The sequence below is a fragment of the Erythrolamprus reginae genome, chromosome 1 (assembly GCF_031021105.1).
Source record: "Erythrolamprus reginae isolate rEryReg1 chromosome 1, rEryReg1.hap1, whole genome shotgun sequence".
Taxonomy (NCBI): domain Eukaryota; kingdom Metazoa; phylum Chordata; class Lepidosauria; order Squamata; family Dipsadidae; genus Erythrolamprus; species Erythrolamprus reginae.
The window spans coordinates 312425349-312447056 of record NC_091950.1 but is presented as its reverse complement, the minus strand read 5'-3'; the positions used below and the strand labels follow the sequence as shown (position 1 = coordinate 312447056).

At 35.9% G+C, this 21708-nt stretch overlaps 1 protein-coding gene across 7 annotated transcripts in view; it reads right to left on the bottom strand.

Annotated features, from left to right (window-relative positions):
- EYA4 (EYA transcriptional coactivator and phosphatase 4) overlaps positions 1 to 21708 on the bottom strand; it is a 108435-nt gene that overhangs the window by 24162 nt on the left and 62565 nt on the right. For all 7 annotated transcript variants that reach the window (XM_070733548.1, XM_070733544.1, XM_070733551.1 and 4 more), the window contains 9 exons: positions 21152 to 21276; positions 17061 to 17156; positions 12706 to 12772; positions 9151 to 9293; positions 8888 to 9031; positions 8036 to 8115; positions 7712 to 7877; positions 5264 to 5400; positions 2818 to 2901 (listed from right to left, as the gene is read on the bottom strand). In XM_070733548.1, coding sequence (XP_070589649.1) covers positions 2818 to 2901; positions 5264 to 5400; positions 7712 to 7877; positions 8036 to 8115; positions 8888 to 9031; positions 9151 to 9293; positions 12706 to 12772; positions 17061 to 17156; positions 21152 to 21276 — 1042 coding nt within the window. The remainder of the gene's footprint in view (positions 1 to 2817; positions 2902 to 5263; positions 5401 to 7711; positions 7878 to 8035; positions 8116 to 8887; positions 9032 to 9150; positions 9294 to 12705; positions 12773 to 17060; positions 17157 to 21151; positions 21277 to 21708) is intronic.

Here is a 21708-nt window from a genome sequence, read left to right as displayed (position 1 = left end):
AATAATGTATCACTTTTATTCTATGTTGGAGAAAATAAAAATTTTATACTGAAAATGCCACGTGTTGGCAATGTGGCGCTGAGTTTGATACCAGTGTAGAAGAGTATCTTCAAGATTCCACAGCAATACATTTTATAAATTATTCACATTTCTCTTTTAAATGATCGTGTTATTCTTCTTCTGGAACCACCAATGTGAAACTTCTTAAGAATTTATAGATTATTACTGCATATATTATCTATTTTAAAAAGTTAAAATAAAACTTGCTTAACATTGGAAAACTGTTTACATAACAATTGTGATGTAGATTAACAAAATTTTTCAACTGCTATATTAAAACAAATACAAATGCGAAAACAATGAATAATGAGGGGCAGGAATCACAATTTTATTAAATTTGGATGGATTTTTATCAACAGCAATAGATTATAAAATGATAATACTTTATATCTAAAGCAAATGCATATATTAGTACCTTCTCTTTACATTTGTTTGTATTTTCTATATCTTTTCTCTATGCATATTGGATTTGTTATTTTAATTACGTGATAGCACTTGTTAATCATAGTTCAATAAAATATTTTTAAAATATTAATGACATTTTGAAATAATTCGTTATATGCAGATTGTCCAACATTTTTAAAAAACAAACAAATCTGAGAAATATTTATGTTATCACTATTGCACATATAATACACAATGCTAATTAGAAATTATCTTAAGTTGTCTACCAGCAAGCATACTATATCAGGCCAAAAGGACGAATAGAGAATTTGTCACAGAGACACATAACAGCAAGGAGAATTAAATAATAATAATAATAATAGTGCACTAAATTTAAGTGCTTCTTTTCTCTCTACAACCTAATCAAATTCAAGAAGAGTGAAGCAGAAGAAACCGAGCACACCTGAAGGTCCTGAATTTATGATCTGCACCTGAAAATTCAGTTTGAAAGATCAATTCCCCCCAAAAAACTGAGTTATGTATTGGACGTTTCATAAAGAAGAAATAATTATTTTCTTTGAGAAAATGATATTTTCAAATAAAGTCAGTTTTGTCCAGCAGTTAACATGCTAGAAACCAGGTGGCTGAGAATTCTAGTTGTGCCTTAGTTATGAAAGCCCGCTGGGTGACCTTGGGCCAGTCACTCTCTCAGCCAGCTTACCTCAAAGGATATTTGTTGTAGGAAGAATAGGAGGAGGAAGGTGTGTTGGAAATATGCACTATCTTGAGTTATTTATAAAAGGTCAGCCACAAATAATTAACTAAATAAAATATTTAGAGTTTTACATTAATACAAGTTTAAAGTAAATTAACTCTTAAGTACCATTTTACTTCTCTGAAGCAATCTATCATTATATCCAATTCATGTCAATTCTCCACAGTCTAGAAATTGCAGAATATATTTCTGTAGCAAATTATGCAGCTTTTCTTCCAAAGTAATTTATTAGTCATGCATGAGATGAATTCCATGCATCTGCCCATACATTAAAATGAAATGTGAGCAATTATTTTTAAATGTAATATATTATAAAAGGACATTAAGAGACAGTAAAGAAATCATCATTTTAAATACATACTACTGTCAAATTACTCAAAAACTAACAGGACTTTTCTTATAGGTATTGCTGCTATAGATACATAGAAAAGCCCTCTTAGATTATTGGCTCATGGGAATATGGGCCTTATCCAGAGATTGCCAGCATTACAGGGGAGGTAAGATATAACACTTCCCTATATCAAGATACAAATGCTTTTGGCTGCATGAGCAGTTGGCACAAATTGGAGCCAGACAGTCTGTCTATTGACTTCTGTGCTGGATTGGGCCATCCCTACTAGAATGTCCCTTAGGAGACAAATACTCAAAGTTCTCAGGAGGCTGAGAAGGAAGCCTGAGCTATGTTAAAGGCTATGCCAAAATTTGAAAGTTATGCAATGACATCAGAATAGAATCAAAAAATTGTTTAGAACAACAGAAGCAAGAAGATTTTTAAGGAGAATTTGGTACCAATTTGATTTCCAACTTGTTTTGTGGGAAATATTAAACAAAGCAATAATCATATTTGATATAGTTTGTACCTAAGCATATAAAGTACTTTTCTTATAAATTAATATTCCACTTTTTACTTGTATTCAGTCTTACTAAACTGCTTAGCTATTACAATCTATCTTAAGTTTTTGTTGGGTTGTAAATGCACCAGGCTGTTTGGAAAGTGTTTGGATTCCTTCCTCCCTCCTTCCTTCCCTCCTTCCCTCTTATCAAACATATGTTTTTAGACTGCTGGTTATTTTACTGTAACTTGTTATTAAAAGCAGTAGTTATGTAGTGGTTGAGTATTTTCTCAATTAATCACAAAATATTTCAATAGCAGTGTTTAGATTGATATCTAAATGCTAGTAAAATAAAGCAAAGAAAACTGATTTTAGCCAAAAAGCAGTAAAGCTTTGGGAAAATTTGAGAAGTTATAAGAATAGGACAAAGTGTTACTAAGTATCCAGTTAAAACAATCCTGCATTTAATGAGCTAGGAGTGGGGGTATAGAGAAGAATGTCCATTAAAACCAAATGCATAACATTTACTGAACTTTTATGTAATTAATCTAAATAGTATCACAATAAAACTTAGTGAATCCTAAAATAAAGTCTGAATAAAAAAGATATGTCAAACCTAGGACTATTAAAACTAAATTTTATTTATATACACCAGAAATACTGCTAAATACTATGGGGATGTATCAAGGACTTTAAACTTAGCAAATAAATTATTGTACTGCACAATAATTAGCTACAACAAAAGCACTAGCATTTCTCACATACCTTTCCATATTTCTGTGCATAAGATCCTGTAAGAAGCGAATGGAAGACAATGATAGTTTCATCCAAATCCCAAACAAATACACGCTAAAAGCAAAAGAATAAAAAAATCAATATATACAAACAGCATAAGAACTAGAGGCAATTATCCAGAAATATGTGTAGCACTAAACAGCCTTTGTGTGTGTGTGTTGTTATGACTCAGAACTTCAAGTCAATAAAGACATTACTAAAAGAAAAGACAGCTGTGTAGTCCCAGAAAAAAAATGCAGATGCTTTAAGGAGCTCCAGACAGGTGATACTTGAATACTGGATTACATTTCAAAGCAGTGGTTTTCAAAATGGGGCCCATGCCCCAAAGGGGGCGCAATTTGATTTTTAATGGGGACAATTGGAACCTTGTTTAAACCCAGTTAATGGCCTTTTAATCTTCTGCATGCATAGGAGTTCACTTTTTGAATAATAAGAATTATAGGTCGGGGGAGGGGCATCATGATTTTACAGATGCTCAGTGGGGCATGGTCAAAAAAAGGTGGGGAACCACTGCTCCAAAGCATCTTTCTGGCTCCAAAGCAGCACTGCCCAGCCTGCTTGCTGCTTTTTTATATTTAAACTGCCAAGCCAAATACAGAGATTAAATTATACATGCTCCAATTTTCTTCTGTGTGTCCCACTTTCAAAGAGCTTTGTTAGGTAGAAATATCAAATAGTAATTTTAATTTTTATAACAGAAAATTTTCATTTATGATCAACTTTTATGGTCATATTAAATAAAGAGGGCAATTATGCTCTTTAACAAATGATCAAATATACTATTCTGTGAAATCACACACGCACAAAACTCTTTAATGATATCACATACAGGTGTGCATTTGTGATTTCCCTGTTATCTTTTAGCACCAGGAAGAAAAAACATTATTTCTTCAGTTTTCAATCCAATAAAATATATTTAAACTTTAAGAACTGTTTGAAAGGGGAAGAATGTGTCTGGAAATTTATCCAGGATGGACATTCAAAGTGCTTAAAATATTTCAAGTTTGAAGTGGAAAGGTTCCAAATTTCAGACAGAGACCTGAAGATTCCCTGGCTTCTCCTACTTCAATTACATTCCAAGAGTAGGCATAACAAGGGAGAAAAGAAAATGTTACCAAGTAGCAACTTTATGAAATAATTTTGTTTTAAACATTTTCTTAGGTAAAGGTAAAGGTTCCCTCGCACATATGTGCTCATTTCCAGCTCTAAGGGCAGTGCTCATCTGTTTCTAACAGATTCAGCACTGTACGAAGATGTTTCCATGGTCATGTGGCCGGCATGATTCAATGCTTTAAGGAATACGGAGTGCTGTTACTTTCCCACCAAAGTGGTTCCTATTTTTCTACTTGCATTTTTTACGTTCTTTTGAACTACTAGGTTGGCAGAAGCTGGGACAAGTAATGGGAGCTCATTCCATTACATGGTGCTAGGGATTCAAACCACAGAACTGCCTACCTTCTGACTGAGAAGTTCAGCATCTTAGCCACTGAGCCACCACATCCCCTAAACAATTATCTTATATAGTACTTAATCTATTTTTAATTTATTTTTTAATTAATTGGACAGTACGGTAAATCTAATTTTGAGTGAACAGCATTTTCTATTAATATGTATTATTTTATCTCTCTCTCAAATATAAATTACTCTCTGTTGTGGTTAGCTCTGGCCCAGCTCCTGCCCCAAGGACTGTGGCTGTGGGGGAGACATCCACATGCTGCAGGCCTGTTTTGCCCCCCCCCCCCCGGTGGAATCTGCTGATGAAGGCTCCTCTGACCAAGAAGACATGAGTGACAGGGAGGAGGAGAGTGTGGCAGACAGTTCAGAAGGAGATCAATTATCTAGCTCCTCCTTGGATTCAGAACAAGAGTTAATGATACAGCCACGCATGCGGAGAGAGATGCATAGGCAACAACAACTGAGAGATTATTATCAAAGAAAATGAGGCCACCTGTGGTTGGGTGGGGCTGTGGTAATTAGTGAGGCTGCTATAAATAGCAGCCTGTGGGTTTGGCCATTGTGGAGAATTATCTGATTGTTGTGTTTCGTGCCTGCTTTACTGACTTTGACCTTTTGTGTGCTGATTTTCCCCCGCTTTGAAACTAAACCAGAGCAAAGTGTGTTTCACTTTGTGAAAGAAGAAGGACTGTGAATTGCCTCACAGCTGCAAGCTAAGTATCACAGAACTGATAAGGGACTTGTACAAATTACCAGTTTGTTTGGAGACAAGTGCTCTTTGCTATACCAAAAGAGGGCTTAATTTAAGTGAATTTTCATTATAAAGAACATTGTTTTGAATTTTCAAATGTGGGTGTGTGTGTCTGAAATTTGTACCTGTGAATTTTCGTGAGGAGTCTACTAGAGAGCCCGACAGAACACTCTCTAACCTTAATATTGCTATTACTTTAAAAGAATGTACCTCCAAGTCACTATCAGGAGGAGGAGATGGGTTATTTTTCCTCCCTCTGCCCCTTGATTTTGACCCAGAACTCCTACACGTTCTTTCATCAAGATCTTTGATTGGAGTTGATGGGCTCTGCACGGCATCAAACTCTCCTGTAAAAAATAAAATAAAATAAATACTTCTAAAAATACAAAGTATTCCTCATTTATAGTTTAAATAACGTATTCCTAAAGCTTTAAATGGACAATTTGGATTATCTGTAAATCCCTAAGTGTTCAAGAGAAATGAAAATAAACTGCTTACTTAAATTCCTCACCTTCTTTAACCAGGAGCATTTGCCAAATTACAAAAATTGAATAAACAAATATAAAGGCAAGTTTTAGAGGATATCCTAGGAGTATAATCTCTCTGTATAATCTCTCATATAATCATATCTGAGTAGACTATTTTTAAAATTAGAAAAAGAAATTAAATGAATAAATAAATAAATTTCCCATGCCATGGGATGTATAGTTCTGTTTCAGGATTAAGGTTCTTTAACATTCCGTCTTTCAAATATTATGCAATACCTACTTCATAAAGGTCAAGCACTAAGTGGAACATGCCCAAATATTTGTTTACCAAAGGAACTCCCATCCCTGAAACTCTAGGAGCCGATGTGAAGGCCACCAAGAAATAGTTTTTAGTGTTACGTATATTAATGAAGCATAACACACTATTGTGCAGAAATAGAGAAAATAGTCACATTGAAAATGTCTACCGCAACATAGTAAATGATTTCTATCTATGACTAACCTTACTTTTTTACTTTATAGTCTAAGTGTTGTGGTTAGCTCTGGACCAGCTCCTGCCCCAAGGACTGTGGATGTGGGGGAGACATCCACATGCTGCAGGCCTGTTTTGCCCCCGGTGGAATCTGATGATGAAGGCTCCTCTGACCAAGAAGACATGAGTGACAGGGAGGAGTAGAGTGGAGCAGACAGCTCAGAAGGAGATCAATTATCTAGCTCCTCCTTGGATTCAGAACAGATACAGCCCCGCATGCGGAGAGCGATGCATAGACAACAACAACTGAGAGATTATTATCAAAGAAAATGAGGCCACCTGTGGTTGGGTGGGGCTGTGGTAATTAGTGAGGCTGCTATAAATAGCAGCCTGTGGGTTTGGCCATTGTGGAGAATTATCTGATCATTGTGTTTCGTGACTGCTTTACTGACTTTGACCTTTTGTGTGCTGATTTTTCCCCGCTTTGAAACTAAACCAGAGCAAAGTGTGTTTCACTTTGTGAAAGAAGAAGGACTGTGAATTGCCTCACAGCTGCAAGCTAAGTATCACAGAACTGATAAGGGACTTGTACAAATTACCAGTTTGATTGGAGACGAGTGCTTTTTGCTATACCAAAAGAGGGCTTAGTTTAAGTGAATTTTCATTATAAAGAACATTGTTTTGAATTTTCAAACGTGTGTGTGTGTCTGAAATTTGTACCTGTGAATTTTTAGGAGGAGTCTACCACAGAGCCCGACAGAACACTAAGACAGTGAAAATGCAGGCAAGTCAGATTAACACTTTTCTGAAGCGCAGGTTGCAAATTAAGATTCCCTGATTTTGTATTCTATTTGATCAGTTCTTCTCCAGATGGTGTTACATTCTCTATTAACAGAAGATGTGGAAGCTAGCAGGGCAAAATACGTTTGAATTTATGAGTAGTAGCAGCTACAAAATAGTTTATGGTACATTTTTGGAATATAATATAATATAAAGTCAGAAATTCTTCTCAAAAGAGAATGTCTGGGGGTATCAATACTGTCCAGATCTGAAGATATATCCTGTTTGATCCTGAATGGGGTGGAAATTCCATTCAATGGTGATGAGTTTTCTGGCATTTTGAAGGGCCCCTCCAAATATCACTTGTCAGCTAAGCCTTTGGTGAGTATGATTGACGCAGTTTTCTTATTTTTCACACTTATTTTTCACACAAATCTTCATCTTTTGATATCTTATTGGAGATGAAAGGATTGTTCTTTACTAATGCTTAATGAAGAGGTGGGCTGCTGCCGGAACACCTAATTGTGCGCAGCCCCACGGCTCTGGAACGCGAGTGCAGGATTGAGTGCAATTATGTTTCCTGCACTTGTGCAGGTAGCAAAATCGTGCACAGGGCGGGGTGTGTTTCAGTGAGGTTTTTTGATTCCCCGCACAGGTGCAGGAAGTATAAATGCGCTCGATCCCACACTTGCATTCTAGAGCCACGGGGCTGCGTGCAATTAAGCATTCCGGCGGCAGCCCACCTCTGTTAATGGATTTTTGCTGATTAAGACTGGATGAGATTTGACTCCTTCGATGTCAAATTTATACTAATGAAATCTATTTTCATGAACTTAGCTACACTTAGCTACAATTAATATTCACATGAACCTGTACCATGATTCTTAATGATTGGGACAAAAAATCAATGAATGGTACCTGGTTGAGTAGTAAGACCCGTAAGGGATTCTTGGAGCTGGTATGTTGATGAGGATGAAGAAGTACCATCTGTGGTGTTATTTGATGTCATATATGCTCCATATGTTGATGCTGAATAATACTGTGGATATTGATTTTGGCTGAAAGCTGCATACGATGGATAATCCTAGAATGTTACAAACAATATTTTAATGAAAACTAATACCTTTACAACTACATCATTTTTTAAAATCTAGAAATAGAAATAGGACAACAGCCTTGTCCAAATAAATTGCCAAATAAACTTCATAATAGTTTGTGCTTCATAGACAAAAAAAATCATACCTGTTGTGAACTATTGAAGTTTGTAGAATTTGATACTGAATTGTTTGCATAAATAGTGGAGGATGGTGTAAAGCTAGAACCTAGAATTAAAAGAATAATTCCTTGTAAGAGCTAAGCAATAAATATTCAAAATTCATACAAATAAGAAATTTTCAGATGAAAATGAAGCGTATGTAATTAAAATATGCATTTATCTCACAACTTCAGCTTTTAAAAAGAAAATTAGATATGCTTAATTATAGCTCAGTATAGTAAGGAACATGAAGAACATTACAAAACATGAAATTTAAAAATTGAACAAGCCATCAATAATGTTTGTAATTGCTTCTATATATTCCATAAGTTTTGGAAACTGAACAGAGTTTAAATTTAAAAATTCATTATAGCTACCTTTTTTGTCAGGATACAGCAGTACAGAAATATAAACAGGTCATAATACTGTATTAAAAATATTAATTGTGTGCATGGTATTCCAGACCAAGAAATTTAAAATTACATAGAGATATGCTCAACATATGGATTCTCAAAAGCTATTTCATATAGGCTTTTGTTATGATTGTTGCCACAATTATTCTCATTATCGATCTTTTCATATTCATAGTATGATGTATTATTATCAATGAATAATATTTTTGATCATTTCTAATAATTTTGATAAATAATTCTTCCATAAATTTTAACAAGTTTAAATGAGTAAAAATATCAATCAAATTATCTAACTTAAATTTCAGATCATTATACTTTAAAAAAAAAATAAGTGAAAGATTCGGACAGGTAAATACATTTTATTTGCAACATTTACCAATTATGTATGAAATGTATGAATCTTAGGAAAATTCAAAAACAACTCACCTGGCATTTGGTATGAATATGGTGCTTGGCCTGGCTGTGGTGTGGAGAACCCTGGGCTGTAACTAAGACACCCAGTCTGCAATGGTGATTGTGTTTGTGAAAGTCCACTTTCTGTCTTGATGCCCGGCAACATTACACCCAAATCTGTGTAAGAAATTAATGTTCAACCGATTCTTACCAATGGAGCGGGTAGGGGAAACAAAGAAATCCCATGATGCCAAACATATTCATAACAAAATAAATAACAACTGGAAGTTAAATACCGTAAGCAGGTAAACTGTAAGGTTGCCCAGTCTGTGAGTAGGCTGTATACACCGCAGGTTGCTGCATTCCTGAATATTGGGTCTGACTGGCATAGGCAGACATTGTTTGAGCTGCTGGTGTAGAAAGAATATGTGGATAGGGCCTAAACAGCAGGAAATGAGATAAACTATCAGTCACATATGTTAATACATAGATTGTTGATTTATTATTTATTTATTTTATTTATTTATTATTTGGATTTGTATGCCGCCCCTCTCCGAAGACTCGGGGCGGCTCACAACAAGTGAAACAAATCATAAATAATGCAATTAATTAAAATATTTAGAAATTTAAAAAAACCCATAAGCTAACAGACACACACACAAGCATACCATGTATAAATTAAACATGCCCAGGGGGAGATGTTTCAATTCCCCCATGCCTGACGGCAAAGGTGGGTTTTAAGGAGTTTACGGAAGGCAAGGAGAGTAGGGGCAGTTCTAATCTCCAGAGGGAGTTGTTATTGTTGTTGTTGTTGTTGTTGTTGTTATTTATTGGATTTGTATGCCGCCCCTGTCCGTAGACTATGGCCGGCTAACAACAGTAATAAAAACAGCATATAACAGTCCAATATTAAAACAGTTAAAAACCCTTATTATAAAACCAAACATGCATACAGACATACCATGCATAAAATTGTAAAGGCCTAGGGGGAAAGAGTATCTCAGTTCCCCCATGTCTGGCGGCAGAGGTGGGTTTTAAGAAGCTTACGAAAGGCAAGGAGGGTGGGGGCAATTCTAATCTCTGGAGGGAGTTGGTTCCAGAGGACCGGGGCCGCCACAGAGAAGGCTCTTCCCCTGGGTCCCGCCAAGCGACATTTTTAGTTGACGGGACCCGGAGAAGAACCACTCTGTGGGACCTAACTGGTCGCTGGAATTCGTGCAGCAGAAGGCGGTCCCTGAGATAATTTAAGCAATCATACCTTAGTCACCTCCCAGTGGATTACTGTAACGTCTTCTACATGGGATAGCACTTGAAAAACATTTGGAGGCTGCAGTTGCACTGGTTTTGGCATTTTTCATTACACCCATATTTCTTTGCAAGAAGCTAATGAGCTTCTAAGTGCAATTCAAAATGCTGATTATTATCTATCAAACCATACATGGAATAACAGCTAGATTATTTGTAGGATTATTTGTCTTCTACTGCCCATCAAGTCTAGCAATGGGGGCATGATCCAGATCCCTTCTATCAAACAACTGCATCTTATTGAACCCAGGAATCATGATTTCTCTATGGCAGCACCAGCCTATGGAACATCATCCCTCAAGAACTCCAGACTCTATTAGATTTTCATTAGGCACTGAATACATGGCTGTTCTCACTGGTGTTTGGAAAGATTAGGCAAGGTCCACTGTTTTTATAAGTTAGAATTACTGTTTTGACTGCGGGCATGAGGCTTTAAACTGTAAAAGGCAAAGAACCAGGAATGTAACTGAAGTGAAGTGTATTTTTGAGAATTGTAGGAAATTTACAATAACATATCAAATGTTGGAATTGAAAAGTATAATTTAATATTAATGATTGAAGGAAAAAATGAAAAACTTATCAGTGTGTTAATAAATTGTAAAGGGTACAAAGGTACAAGTGTTGATGACTAGGGTACAAGTGTTGATATTAAGAGGCATTTCAAAATATATCTATAGATCCATACTTGGAAATTGAAAGAATCTTTATTGTTCCAGTCCACTTTGTCTATGAGTCCAAATTAGATAAACAAAGTTTATTGATATAGAAAAAAATCTGATCGTGTGTAAAGGTTTGGCTTTTGGAGTTTATTATCCAAATATAGAGTTGGCTGATTGTTCAATGTGATAATAACAACATATGATTAAAGTAATGCATGCATGACAATACATGTGGTGCTCAAGAAATTCTGGGAGTATAGTTTAGTAGAGTATCTTCAAAGGTTCCACAGCAATACTGGAAGTTTTTAAAAGGATGTTGGATAACCATTTGTCTGAAATGCTGTAGGGTTTCCTGCCTGAGAAGGAGATTGGACTAGAAGACCTCCAAGGTCCCTTCCAAATTGATTATACTGTTAGTCAACAGGATAGAACAAATTTTTGATTAAGGCGTTTGAAAATTAAATGTAGAAATAATGGCTATAGTGATGTGAGAGATACGTTGATTGGGAACATGAATATGGAATAGGTTTGTATGGAGTACAATAGGTTTGTACTACTAGCCAAGAAACTGAACGATTTATAGTAAATACTAGCAGGATACAGAACGGGATACGGTTCTGAAAACTAATGCATCAAAGATTAATCTTTGACATATGTTTGTCAGAAAAAAATAGATGAATGAAAAATAAATGGTTTAAATTAAAATAAGTAATTTAAGTATAAGTTGTAATCTATTTTATTATACAGGTTAATTTATTCTGATCAATAAAATTACCTACAAATGGAATAATGAATTAAAATGGCTATAAATACAGTATAGACACATTAAAACAATAAAGTACATACAATAATATAACAACGACCATATGTTCTGCATATGTATTCCAAATGTCCTGGGGAATAGCAATGGTTTTACTGTGTACTTAAGTAGTGAGGGTATTTATGCATGGATAGATGATTTACACATGAATCTCAACATCTTTTATAACTATTATCCAATGCAAAGATACAAATATAAGATTAATAGAGGGCTATGCGTAACCATAACAAGATTTATAGATAAATACAACACGGTACCATTCTTGTCAACATTACTTCCCCTAGTGCAGTGATGGCAAACTTTTTTTGACTCATGTGCCAAAAGGACAAATGCCCTCCCCGTACATGTGCACCATCCCCATGCTGCCCCACGCGCATGTACACAGGCCTCACTGAAGGCTCTGGACTTCCGGTAGGCGCATTGGGCTGTTTTTTTGCCATGCCAAAGAAAGTCTCCTGAAGCTTGGGGGGAGCTTTCCTGAGTTCAGGAAAGCCTTCTGAAGGTTGGGGAGAGCGAAAAATAGCAAAACGGGCTTCAAACAAACTTCCAGTTGGCCTGTTGGACTATTTTTCACTGTTCCCAGGGTTCAGGAGGCTTTCTGGAGAGGGAAAATGGCCGGGGGGAAAAAAGTTGAAAATCAGCTGCCCAGCGCACACATGTGCACTGGAGCTAACATAGAGCAATGCCTTACGTGCCCTCAGATATGGCTCCCCGTACAACAGAAATGTTGTGTATACACCCCAGATTCAATCAGGGGGACTTCATCCTCCTCCAAGCATGTGTTCTTTCTAGATACTAGTAGTAGTTATGATTGGAATATACAAATTCAGAAAACAATTAGTGCACTTAACTCAGAATTTTAAAACTTTGAGTTTTCATTTCAATAAATCACCCTAACATTAATGGCATTTCAATCTAGCAAGCAATGAGTTTAAACCATGCCAAAGTGTAATTTTCGATATAACAATGTATTTTATTCAAACCCAATATGGTTTCTAAATTTAAACCAATTTTTAAATAAAATACTGATATACAAATAACATATTAAGATATACATGCACACTAACTTGGAGGGATATAGCTGCGGTGAGTATTGATGTGATGATCTTGGACTGTAGCCACTACTTGTTATAACTGTAAAATAGAAAGCATTTAGCACGTTCAATTAATCAGCTATTGAGATTTTTTAAAAGGCTTAATTTTTTTGAAATATTTCAAAATCGGTAGCATTGTTATTCTTCACAATTTTTACCAGGAAACAAATAAATATTCTATACATTGCCTAGCTTTTTACAATCTTATTTAGATTTGCAGATGCATTTAAGCAGAACAGGTGTTCATAAAGATATAAATAAATACTTTTCAACTACTATTCCTAGACTGGAAAGCCATGCCATATTCTGCTCCTGTACGGATTACTGAAACGTGTTGTACATGGGGGCTGCCCTTGGAACTCACATAGCTGCAAAACGCATGCACAGTTGAGATGTCCCGCAGTTCACCCGAATAACAACACTTCTGGCTTCCAATTGCTTCCTGGGTGTAATTCAAAGATGTTAGTTGCCATCTTTAAAGCATACAGCCCTGGGGTGAGCTGCTGGAGATTCACAGGGAGTTGGGAGAACCTCTAGCTAAGATTCTGTGCAGTTCAGGGGAACCCCCAAATCCCACTCCTGGCTGGCCCTGGCCACACCGCCCCTTCTAGGAGTCCCCATGCAGCCCATTTTGGATGCAGGTATATGCAGGCGTACATGGAGGTTCAGGGAAGGTGAAAAATGGGCCTACCAGATGTTTGGAAAGGCTGGAAACGGGCCCCGTTGATTAGGCCACACCCACCATGGCCATGCCTACCCAGCATCTGGGCAGATAACCCCTTACTAAAAAATTTTGAAGCCCACCCCTGATAAAGCCAGATAACTTGTGGGCCTATCTCTTCTTCTTTCCCATCCTAATTGATTAATAATGATACCTTGGATGCATACCTTCCTGAGTCCTTTCAAACATCCTCCTTCCTGATGTTAAAGGGATCCTTCCTCTCTTTGCCTACCAGAGGACTGTGAAGATCTGGCTCTTTTCCCAAGCCCAGTATTGGTTGAACTATGAGGATGATAAATCTGGTGCCCGGGGGGGGAGGGACACGGGGAGAGAATATTTTTGGTTTTTTCCTATGCATTTTATGGATTGTCATGAGCTGCCTAGAGTCATTCTATAAGATAGATAGGCAGCCATGTAAGTCCTATAAATAAATAAACTTTATCATATGAAGCTGTGCTTAGATTACCAATGAAAAGCCTGAATGTAAGATATTTTATGGAAATAAATTTTAACTGGAAGAAAAATCAAGCATTTATGTACTTGATTTTTTTTTATGCTGCCCTTCTCCTTAGAGTCAGGGTGGCTTACAACATGTTAGCAATAGCACTTTTTAACAGAGCCAGCATATTGCCCCCACAATCCGGGTCCTCATTTTACCCACCTCGGAAGGATGGAAGGCTGAGTCAACCTTGAGCCAGTGATGAGATTTGAACTGCTGACCTGCAGATCTAGCAGTCAGATTTAGCGGCCTGCAGTACCGCACTGTACCCACTGCACCACCTCGCCTCATTTATGTTTTATGGAATATAATTTTTATGCAGTTATTTACTATGCTGATGAATACTTTATAAGTAATATTTTGCAACTTAGATTTGTTTTATTAAAAAAGCATTTATATTCAAACCAGTAGTATATTCAATTTTCACCTCTCCTGTTACTGGAGATTTCTACCTCATCTTATTTTGTTTCAGAAAATTAACACGAACTAGGGAATAACAAGAAATATGATGAAAACCATATGGGAGTTAAGAGTCAGCAAAACCCACAATTTACTACAGACCCCTGACTTAAGAGCAGCGGGCACAGCAAATGTGCAACCACCATGCACAACATCATGTTATATATGTGCACAGCAAGTATGCCAGGTTTTTCCCCATCCTGGCACTCTCCAGATGTGTTGATTGTAAGGTGGATAACAGGTGGGAAAACGACTGTTTTCTAGTTACTCCAGTGTAAGATTTGCTGCACATAGCATTCCTGACTTCTGTATTCGACTATTCATATGATGCCATGCAGAAAGAATTCATTCATGTTAACAGAGAAACTGGTTCATACATTATGGGGCGTAAGCATAAGTTATGTATTTGCAGCAATGAGTTCAGTAAGTACAGTATATGATTTCTGTTACAGGTGTTTTCAACTTTTTAGAAGTTTACACCAGTGACTTTATTAGTCCAACACACTTTTAACAATTGGTTCTCAGGCAATGTCATCTACTTTTCACACCGAACTCAGATTCAAAAGCTCTTGTGCTGGATGGCACAGAACTATATATTCCAAAGAAAACTAGTTTAAAATAAAGAAAATGAAGCATGCGTATCTACAAGCCCATGTTACTCAAATTAAAATGATAAAATCAATGTGGGATCATAGATGCTGCTCATTTTAGATCGGTAGCACTGTTTTTGTCACTGGCAAGTTTATCATATCTCCTTTCCCTGCTAATACTGGTGAAAGGATTCATGAAAATATTTTCATATGTCTTTGGATTTTTGTTAACAGTGTTGTTCTTAGTCTTAGCTAGGGCAATGGATTCTGGCTTATGTTGACGGTATTTAGCATTTCACATATAAAAATACAATGTTTCATGAGGTGAGAGTGAAAGCAATTCTATTTTTCTTTATAAATCAATACATTCATTTAATTTTATACTGAAAACACCCTAGTAAAGTAATTATCGGTTGAGTACATGCCCACACAAAGAGCAGCTGTATTTTTCTGCAGAAACTTAAATGATGATAATCATATTCTACTAAAATAGTTCAAGAATATTGCATAGTCTGGACTGATTCCAAGAAATGTCAAGTTTCTCTTTCGTCTAACCATCTGTCTTGGCTATGGCAAATATGTATACCAAAATGTGAACAAAAGCTTTCCGAGCCATTCCATATCAGTCCTCGAACACAAGAGTGTCTTTATTAAGTCATCTGCATTTCATTCACTTTTTGAAAGATAAAAGCACTATATAAAAGGTAGCCCTGAAAAATCTGTTAGTCTAATCAATCATACTTTCACTTCAAAGTAGTTTCCCTTTTTCAATATGCCAGCCTTTAGTATTTTACAGATAGGTAGCAGTTCCTAGTCATTTTGCAAAACACACTTTAGGCAGGAACCAAAGAATCATGGAGTGACATGTGCTTAAGACCTTTAGTTTCTGGAGCAAAATTCTCTGAATATCACTTTTATTTATTTAACCATAATTAGCTTCATGGCATTCCAAGAAACACAGTTAATTTCAAAAGCACTATGTGGTGAGATATAAATTGGCTGACAATGAAAGAAAATCAAAACTTTTCACTGGGTATACTGACAATTTTTGTCTCCCTCTTTACAAAGTATCTAAATATCTGACTTTAAAATAAACTCTAAATATTGTAGACTGTAAATGCTCTCTTTTTACACAACATTTTTTAAAGTGTTGAAAATATTTTAAATGGCTTCAGAAGCCCAGAAGAATGATATACAGGGTTTTGTAAGTAATAGAAAATGTTATAAGTAATTTACATTACAGCATACAATTCTAGGTTTTGTGAAAAGTATGAACTTAAGATAATGGCCATTCACAAAAAAATTAAAACCTAATATATTAATTAGGTTAATTCAGATTAGAATAGAGAACAGAGTATAATAAATATATATACAACAAAGCCAACTTCCCATATTATGCTTAAACTGTTTTTGTATCTCTTTATATTTTAAACATTAGAATATTTTTTAGATTAATGAAGTTCTTTTCATGAATTTAAACCAGAAATTCTTCTCCTTCCTTGCTATGTAGCTGATATTTGCAATTTTTAATAATAATTGTATGCTTAATTTTGTTTAATAAAATAAATGATTTTAAATATTACATTCTTCTATTCATATTTATTTCCACAATATTTCATTATATTTCATATTGTGGAAAATTAGGACATATAAACTGATTTTAGTGTATTATAATCTGTGAGATATAATCTGATTTTAGTGTATTATAATCTGTGAGATAATAATTGTGGAAAGCTGTCCATAGGCAAAATTACACTTCCTCCAAATTCTTCTGTCATTACTGTTACTGTTCTTCTGTCATTACTGTTACTGTCATTACTGTTACTGTTAAAATTAGATCATTATATCTAATTTTAGCATGAGAAAAGTTTGTCATCAGATAAATATTGTATCTATAGGCATTTTTTGAGCAAGGTACTGTAATAAGAATGGTACAAACTAACAGCAGGCATATTTCCCCATGCACTAGACGATTTGCTGTTTATTTTTGTAAAAAATAGTTTGAAAAACTATAGATATAGATCTACATGCAGTATTATGAGAAAATTATGTGTTTTACCTGACCCAGTAAAATTGTCAAGAGATCCATCTCCACTTGTTGTTGCTGTTGAGTCATTACTGTTCATAGGCTCTGTTTTGACTGCAAGAAGAGACACTGTATAGAAGAATGAGCAGATGTGAGATTGTGTTTCTATATTTACCTATATCATGCCAACTATAGCAAAAAGTAAGTAAATTTGAGATATGTCAAACTATACACACAATGAAAAAAATGAGTAAGATTCTTAAGAGAAACCTTCAGCCATAGAACCACAGCTTTAAAACCATGCACTTACTTTTTAAAATTAAAAATGCTAACATTTATTCATTTAAACTGAATATTATTTTATTTTGATCAATGGAGAAAGCTAGAAGTATTTACACTACATTTCTCTTCTCTAACAAAAAGAGACATGGCTTTCAAGATTATTATTTTTTGGGGGGGAATCCCCTTTTCACTTTCAGGTTCTTGATTCTACCTCCTTTTGATTTCTAAAATTTGTTCTTCCAGAGTGATCTATGTCTTAGAGCAGGGGTTATAAACCTGCATGGTGACTGAAGAATTCTGGAAGCTGAACTCCACAAGTCTTAAATTTCTCTGTTTGGAACCCCATGTCTACTGTACAGTGATACCTCGTCTTACGAACTTAATTCGTTCCCTGACCTGGTTCGTAAGTAGAAAAGTTCGTAAGACGAAGCAATTTTCCCGATAGGAATCAATGTAAAAGCAAATAATGTGTGCAACTCCATCCCCAAAGTCACCCCTTTTGCCTTGTGCCGCTGGGAATCCCCGCCTCTGGACTTCCGTTGCCAGTCGAAGCACTGGGATTCCCCTGAGCCTCCCCTCACTGGGAAACTCCACCTCCAGACTTCCGTTGACAGCTGAAGCGCCTGTTCTTGCATTGCTAGGATTTCTCTGAGCCTCCCCTCGTGGGATTCAAAGCAGCGTCAGCAAAAATGAAGGGAATCCCAGCGAGGGGATGCTCAGGGAAATCCCAGCAATGCAAGAACAGGCGCTTCAGCTGGCAACGGAAGTGCGGAGGCAGAGATTCCCAGCAAGGGGAGGCTCAGGGGAATCCCAGCATTTCGGCTGGCAACCGGAGTCCAGAGGCGGGGATTCCTAGCGAGGGCAGGCTCAGGGAAATCCCAGCACTTCGGGGCATCCCAGCAGGTTCATAAGGTGAAAATAGTTCAGAAGAAGAGGCAAAAAAATCTTAAACACCGGGTTGGTATCACAAAACGTTTGTATGAAGAGGGGTTCATAAGACGAGGTATCACTGTATAGACTAAATCAAGTCTAGCCCCAAAGTCTCCACATAAAACAATGTGCATATGATGTTTATGTTTTAATTGTTTACGTTTTATGTTTTAATTGAGATTTTTCATACCTATGTCTGTAACATGTGCTTTGCTTCTCAATCATATGGCACATAATTTTTCTAGAAACCCAGATTCATGTTTGGAAACCCTTAGAGTATAAACTTAAATAGCATTTTTCTCTTTCATTTTAACTAACTATAGTTTATATCAGAGCCAAGATAAACCTTTTCTCTAGTAAAGAAAGATCATTTTAAAATAACAGCTTATTTATTATGGATTGCCTTTCAAAATGATGTGATACACCACAAGTAATTTTAGGTTCATAAATATAAATTATCTATATTGTTGTTAACAGCAATTCCAATCTCTATTTCATAGGCAGTCCAGAAGAGAAAGGAAGTAATTGTTAGATATAAATAAATTAGCAATTCAATTTCCAGCTTTTACTCAAATATGTGATTAAATAAATTAATCTTTTACATAATTAATTATTTTTCTTCCTCAGAATTATTTTTCTTTCTGAGGAAATCAGAGGATGGAATTTTTAAACTATGTTTACTATAGATTTTACTGAGGTATATTTGACCATATGTATTTTATTTTAATATCTATTGGTATCTATTGTGTGTTACATGGGCATGACATGGCATATCTATAATTCTGGGTATTAAATTCTGGACCAGGTGAAGCTTCCAAATTGTCTTCAGGGGCAGCATCATGTGCAATGCATTGCAGTATAGGTGAAATGTGAAAAATTAGAATATCGTGCAAAATATCATACTCCATAATCATCACAATTATGACAAATCGTGGGTTGAACTATCTTTCTTTGCATGAATGAGTCTCTCTCATACATTACATTTCACCTTTTAAGTTGCAGTACTGAAATAAATGAACTTTTGCACGATATCCTAATTTTTCGAGTTTCTCCTGTATATTTCCATTCAGAACTGAAGATATAACATTCCCAGTTCTGGTGATTCCAAAATTTGCAGCTTCTCTTAATTTCTCAAAATACATTTGATATCAGTGGTTAGCATTATATTGGACCCTCAATAATATTATAATGAATTGTGTTTGTTACACAAATCCATTCTCCTCCATGGCATGCACAATAGGTTTTTTCCCCCTGCCAGAGGCTGAAACTGCGTCCGCTTCTCTTTGTTTTAATTTATTTTATATACTTTGTATTGATGTAAAATTAGCAGAAAGTCTGTTAAAACAAAATCTTACAACTTCCTTGTACAATATTTGCAGAAAGATTTCTAGAAATAGAAAGGGGTGCAAGCTATGAAGCAAAAACAATACAGCAAATTATCAGATGCTCAACACAAAAAACCATCAATCCAACCACACACATGCATTATGCTAGGATTGCTCATACTTGTTGCAGAAGAAGGAGTGCTGCAACTTAACAACCAGTCTGCAGTGTTTAAAACAGTCATGTTGTCTCCTGAGAATTGAAATGGTATATAACGTTTCATTATCTGAATATCTCCTTAATGTAAATTAATATGTTTCAGGATTTTAAAAAAATCACACACTGCCTTAACATCGGGATATTTGCTCACATATAGCTTTGACCTCTGTGCTGCTTTTAGGCAAACAGACAGATTTATACAAATTAAAATAATCACTTATTTTCAGTAGTATGTTTTTAGATACTATGAAAGATGGCCTGAGCCATTAGCATATTTTCAGGAGGCACAGTTCTCAAAACAAACCTCTTTGACTCATATTGTTGGAAATGGATACATAACATAAATAAATGCTTTCATGTAAAATTCAGTATATCCCATATAAGTAATCTTTCAGTTATGACAGCAATTAGGACTGGAATTTCCATTGCTAAGCAATTCAGTCCTCAGGCAAAACTTCATGTGAAATTAAGGTAAGGGATTACTTCCTTGGCTTCCTCTTGACCTTCCCTTCATCCAGCTATCAAACTCCCATCTCTGCCTTTTTGGCTGCTATGTATAGCAGCATTCCTCAGTGGCAGTGCCAGGGCTGAAGTAAAGGTCCAGAACAGGTGTGAAATTCAACATTTTCCCCTACCGGTTCTGTGGGCGTGGCTTGGTGGGCGTGACAGGGGAAGGATACTGCAAAATCCCCATTCCCTCCCCACTCTTGGGACCAGCCAGAGATGCTATTTGCTGATTCTCTGAACTAATCAAAATTTCTGCAACCAGTTCTCCAGAACCTGTCAGAACCTGCTGAATTTCACCCGTGGCCCAGAGCCTTCATCAAACATTGTTGAGAATGGGTCACATTATTTGGAGAACAGCAGGAGCAGACTCAGGAAGGAGGACTGGCATGAGTTGCGGCAGGTAAAGGCCAGGTGCTCCTCGTCAGCAGCAGGAGGAAAATTGCTAAGAGGAAACTGGGAATAGGGCTTGAACCAATGAATTTGTACAAACAAATTTCACTTATTTAAATTGAAGTAGCAAATTTGGAAAAAGGATAATGGGATTATAATACAAAGATATGAAAACAGGCCCAATGTACAATACAAACAATATGAAATATATTAGTGTCATACTGGAAATGAAAGGGAAGAAAATCTTAGATCTGCAATAGCTAGGATATTCAGAAGATGATAGAATATATTTTAAAATTATACAATAAGGCACTATTCAGTAAACAAACAAACAAAATATATTTATACAGCTCTTACTGCCTCATATTTAATAGATTTTTTAAAAATAAAACGCTTATTTAAATTGTTCAGCTTTTTAAAGAATCTGATTATTGTCCCTAGATTTAAATTGAAAGAGGTAGATTTTCACTCACCGCCTGTTCCATTTGTTGTGACAGATGTGGTGCTAAGATTAGATTTGTCCAGTTTAGAACTACCTGGTGCTTCACTGCTTCCCACAAGATTATGAGGACTCGCTAGATCCTGCATTTCCATAGATCTATTAAAGGACAAAAGAAAGAAAAAAACCCCACTGTTATTTTCTTCATAAAAGTGCACGGACTCCTCTGAGCTAGCCATATTTTAAAGTAAACATTGAAAATGAACATTTCCTGAAAACGTTACATATGAAAGAAAACGCTAGTCTGCAATTAGCCTCATGATTATCATCATCTTCATTATCCTTGAGAGAGAAACTGGTAGAAAAGGAAAAGACAAAAGCAAATTAGAAACATTTGACTTCAATGGTGTTCTTCTATGGGTGGGTGGAGGGAATAGAGAGAGGGGGGCATCTGAAGTTTTGTCCAAGAAGCTTCAAATGCCTTTTGGATAGCAGCCTGCAATTACACATGCTGTGATTTAACTGAAGTTCGTCTCCAATTAAAAGTGGAAATTACAAGTAATAATTGTCACTGATTTCACTCAGAATATA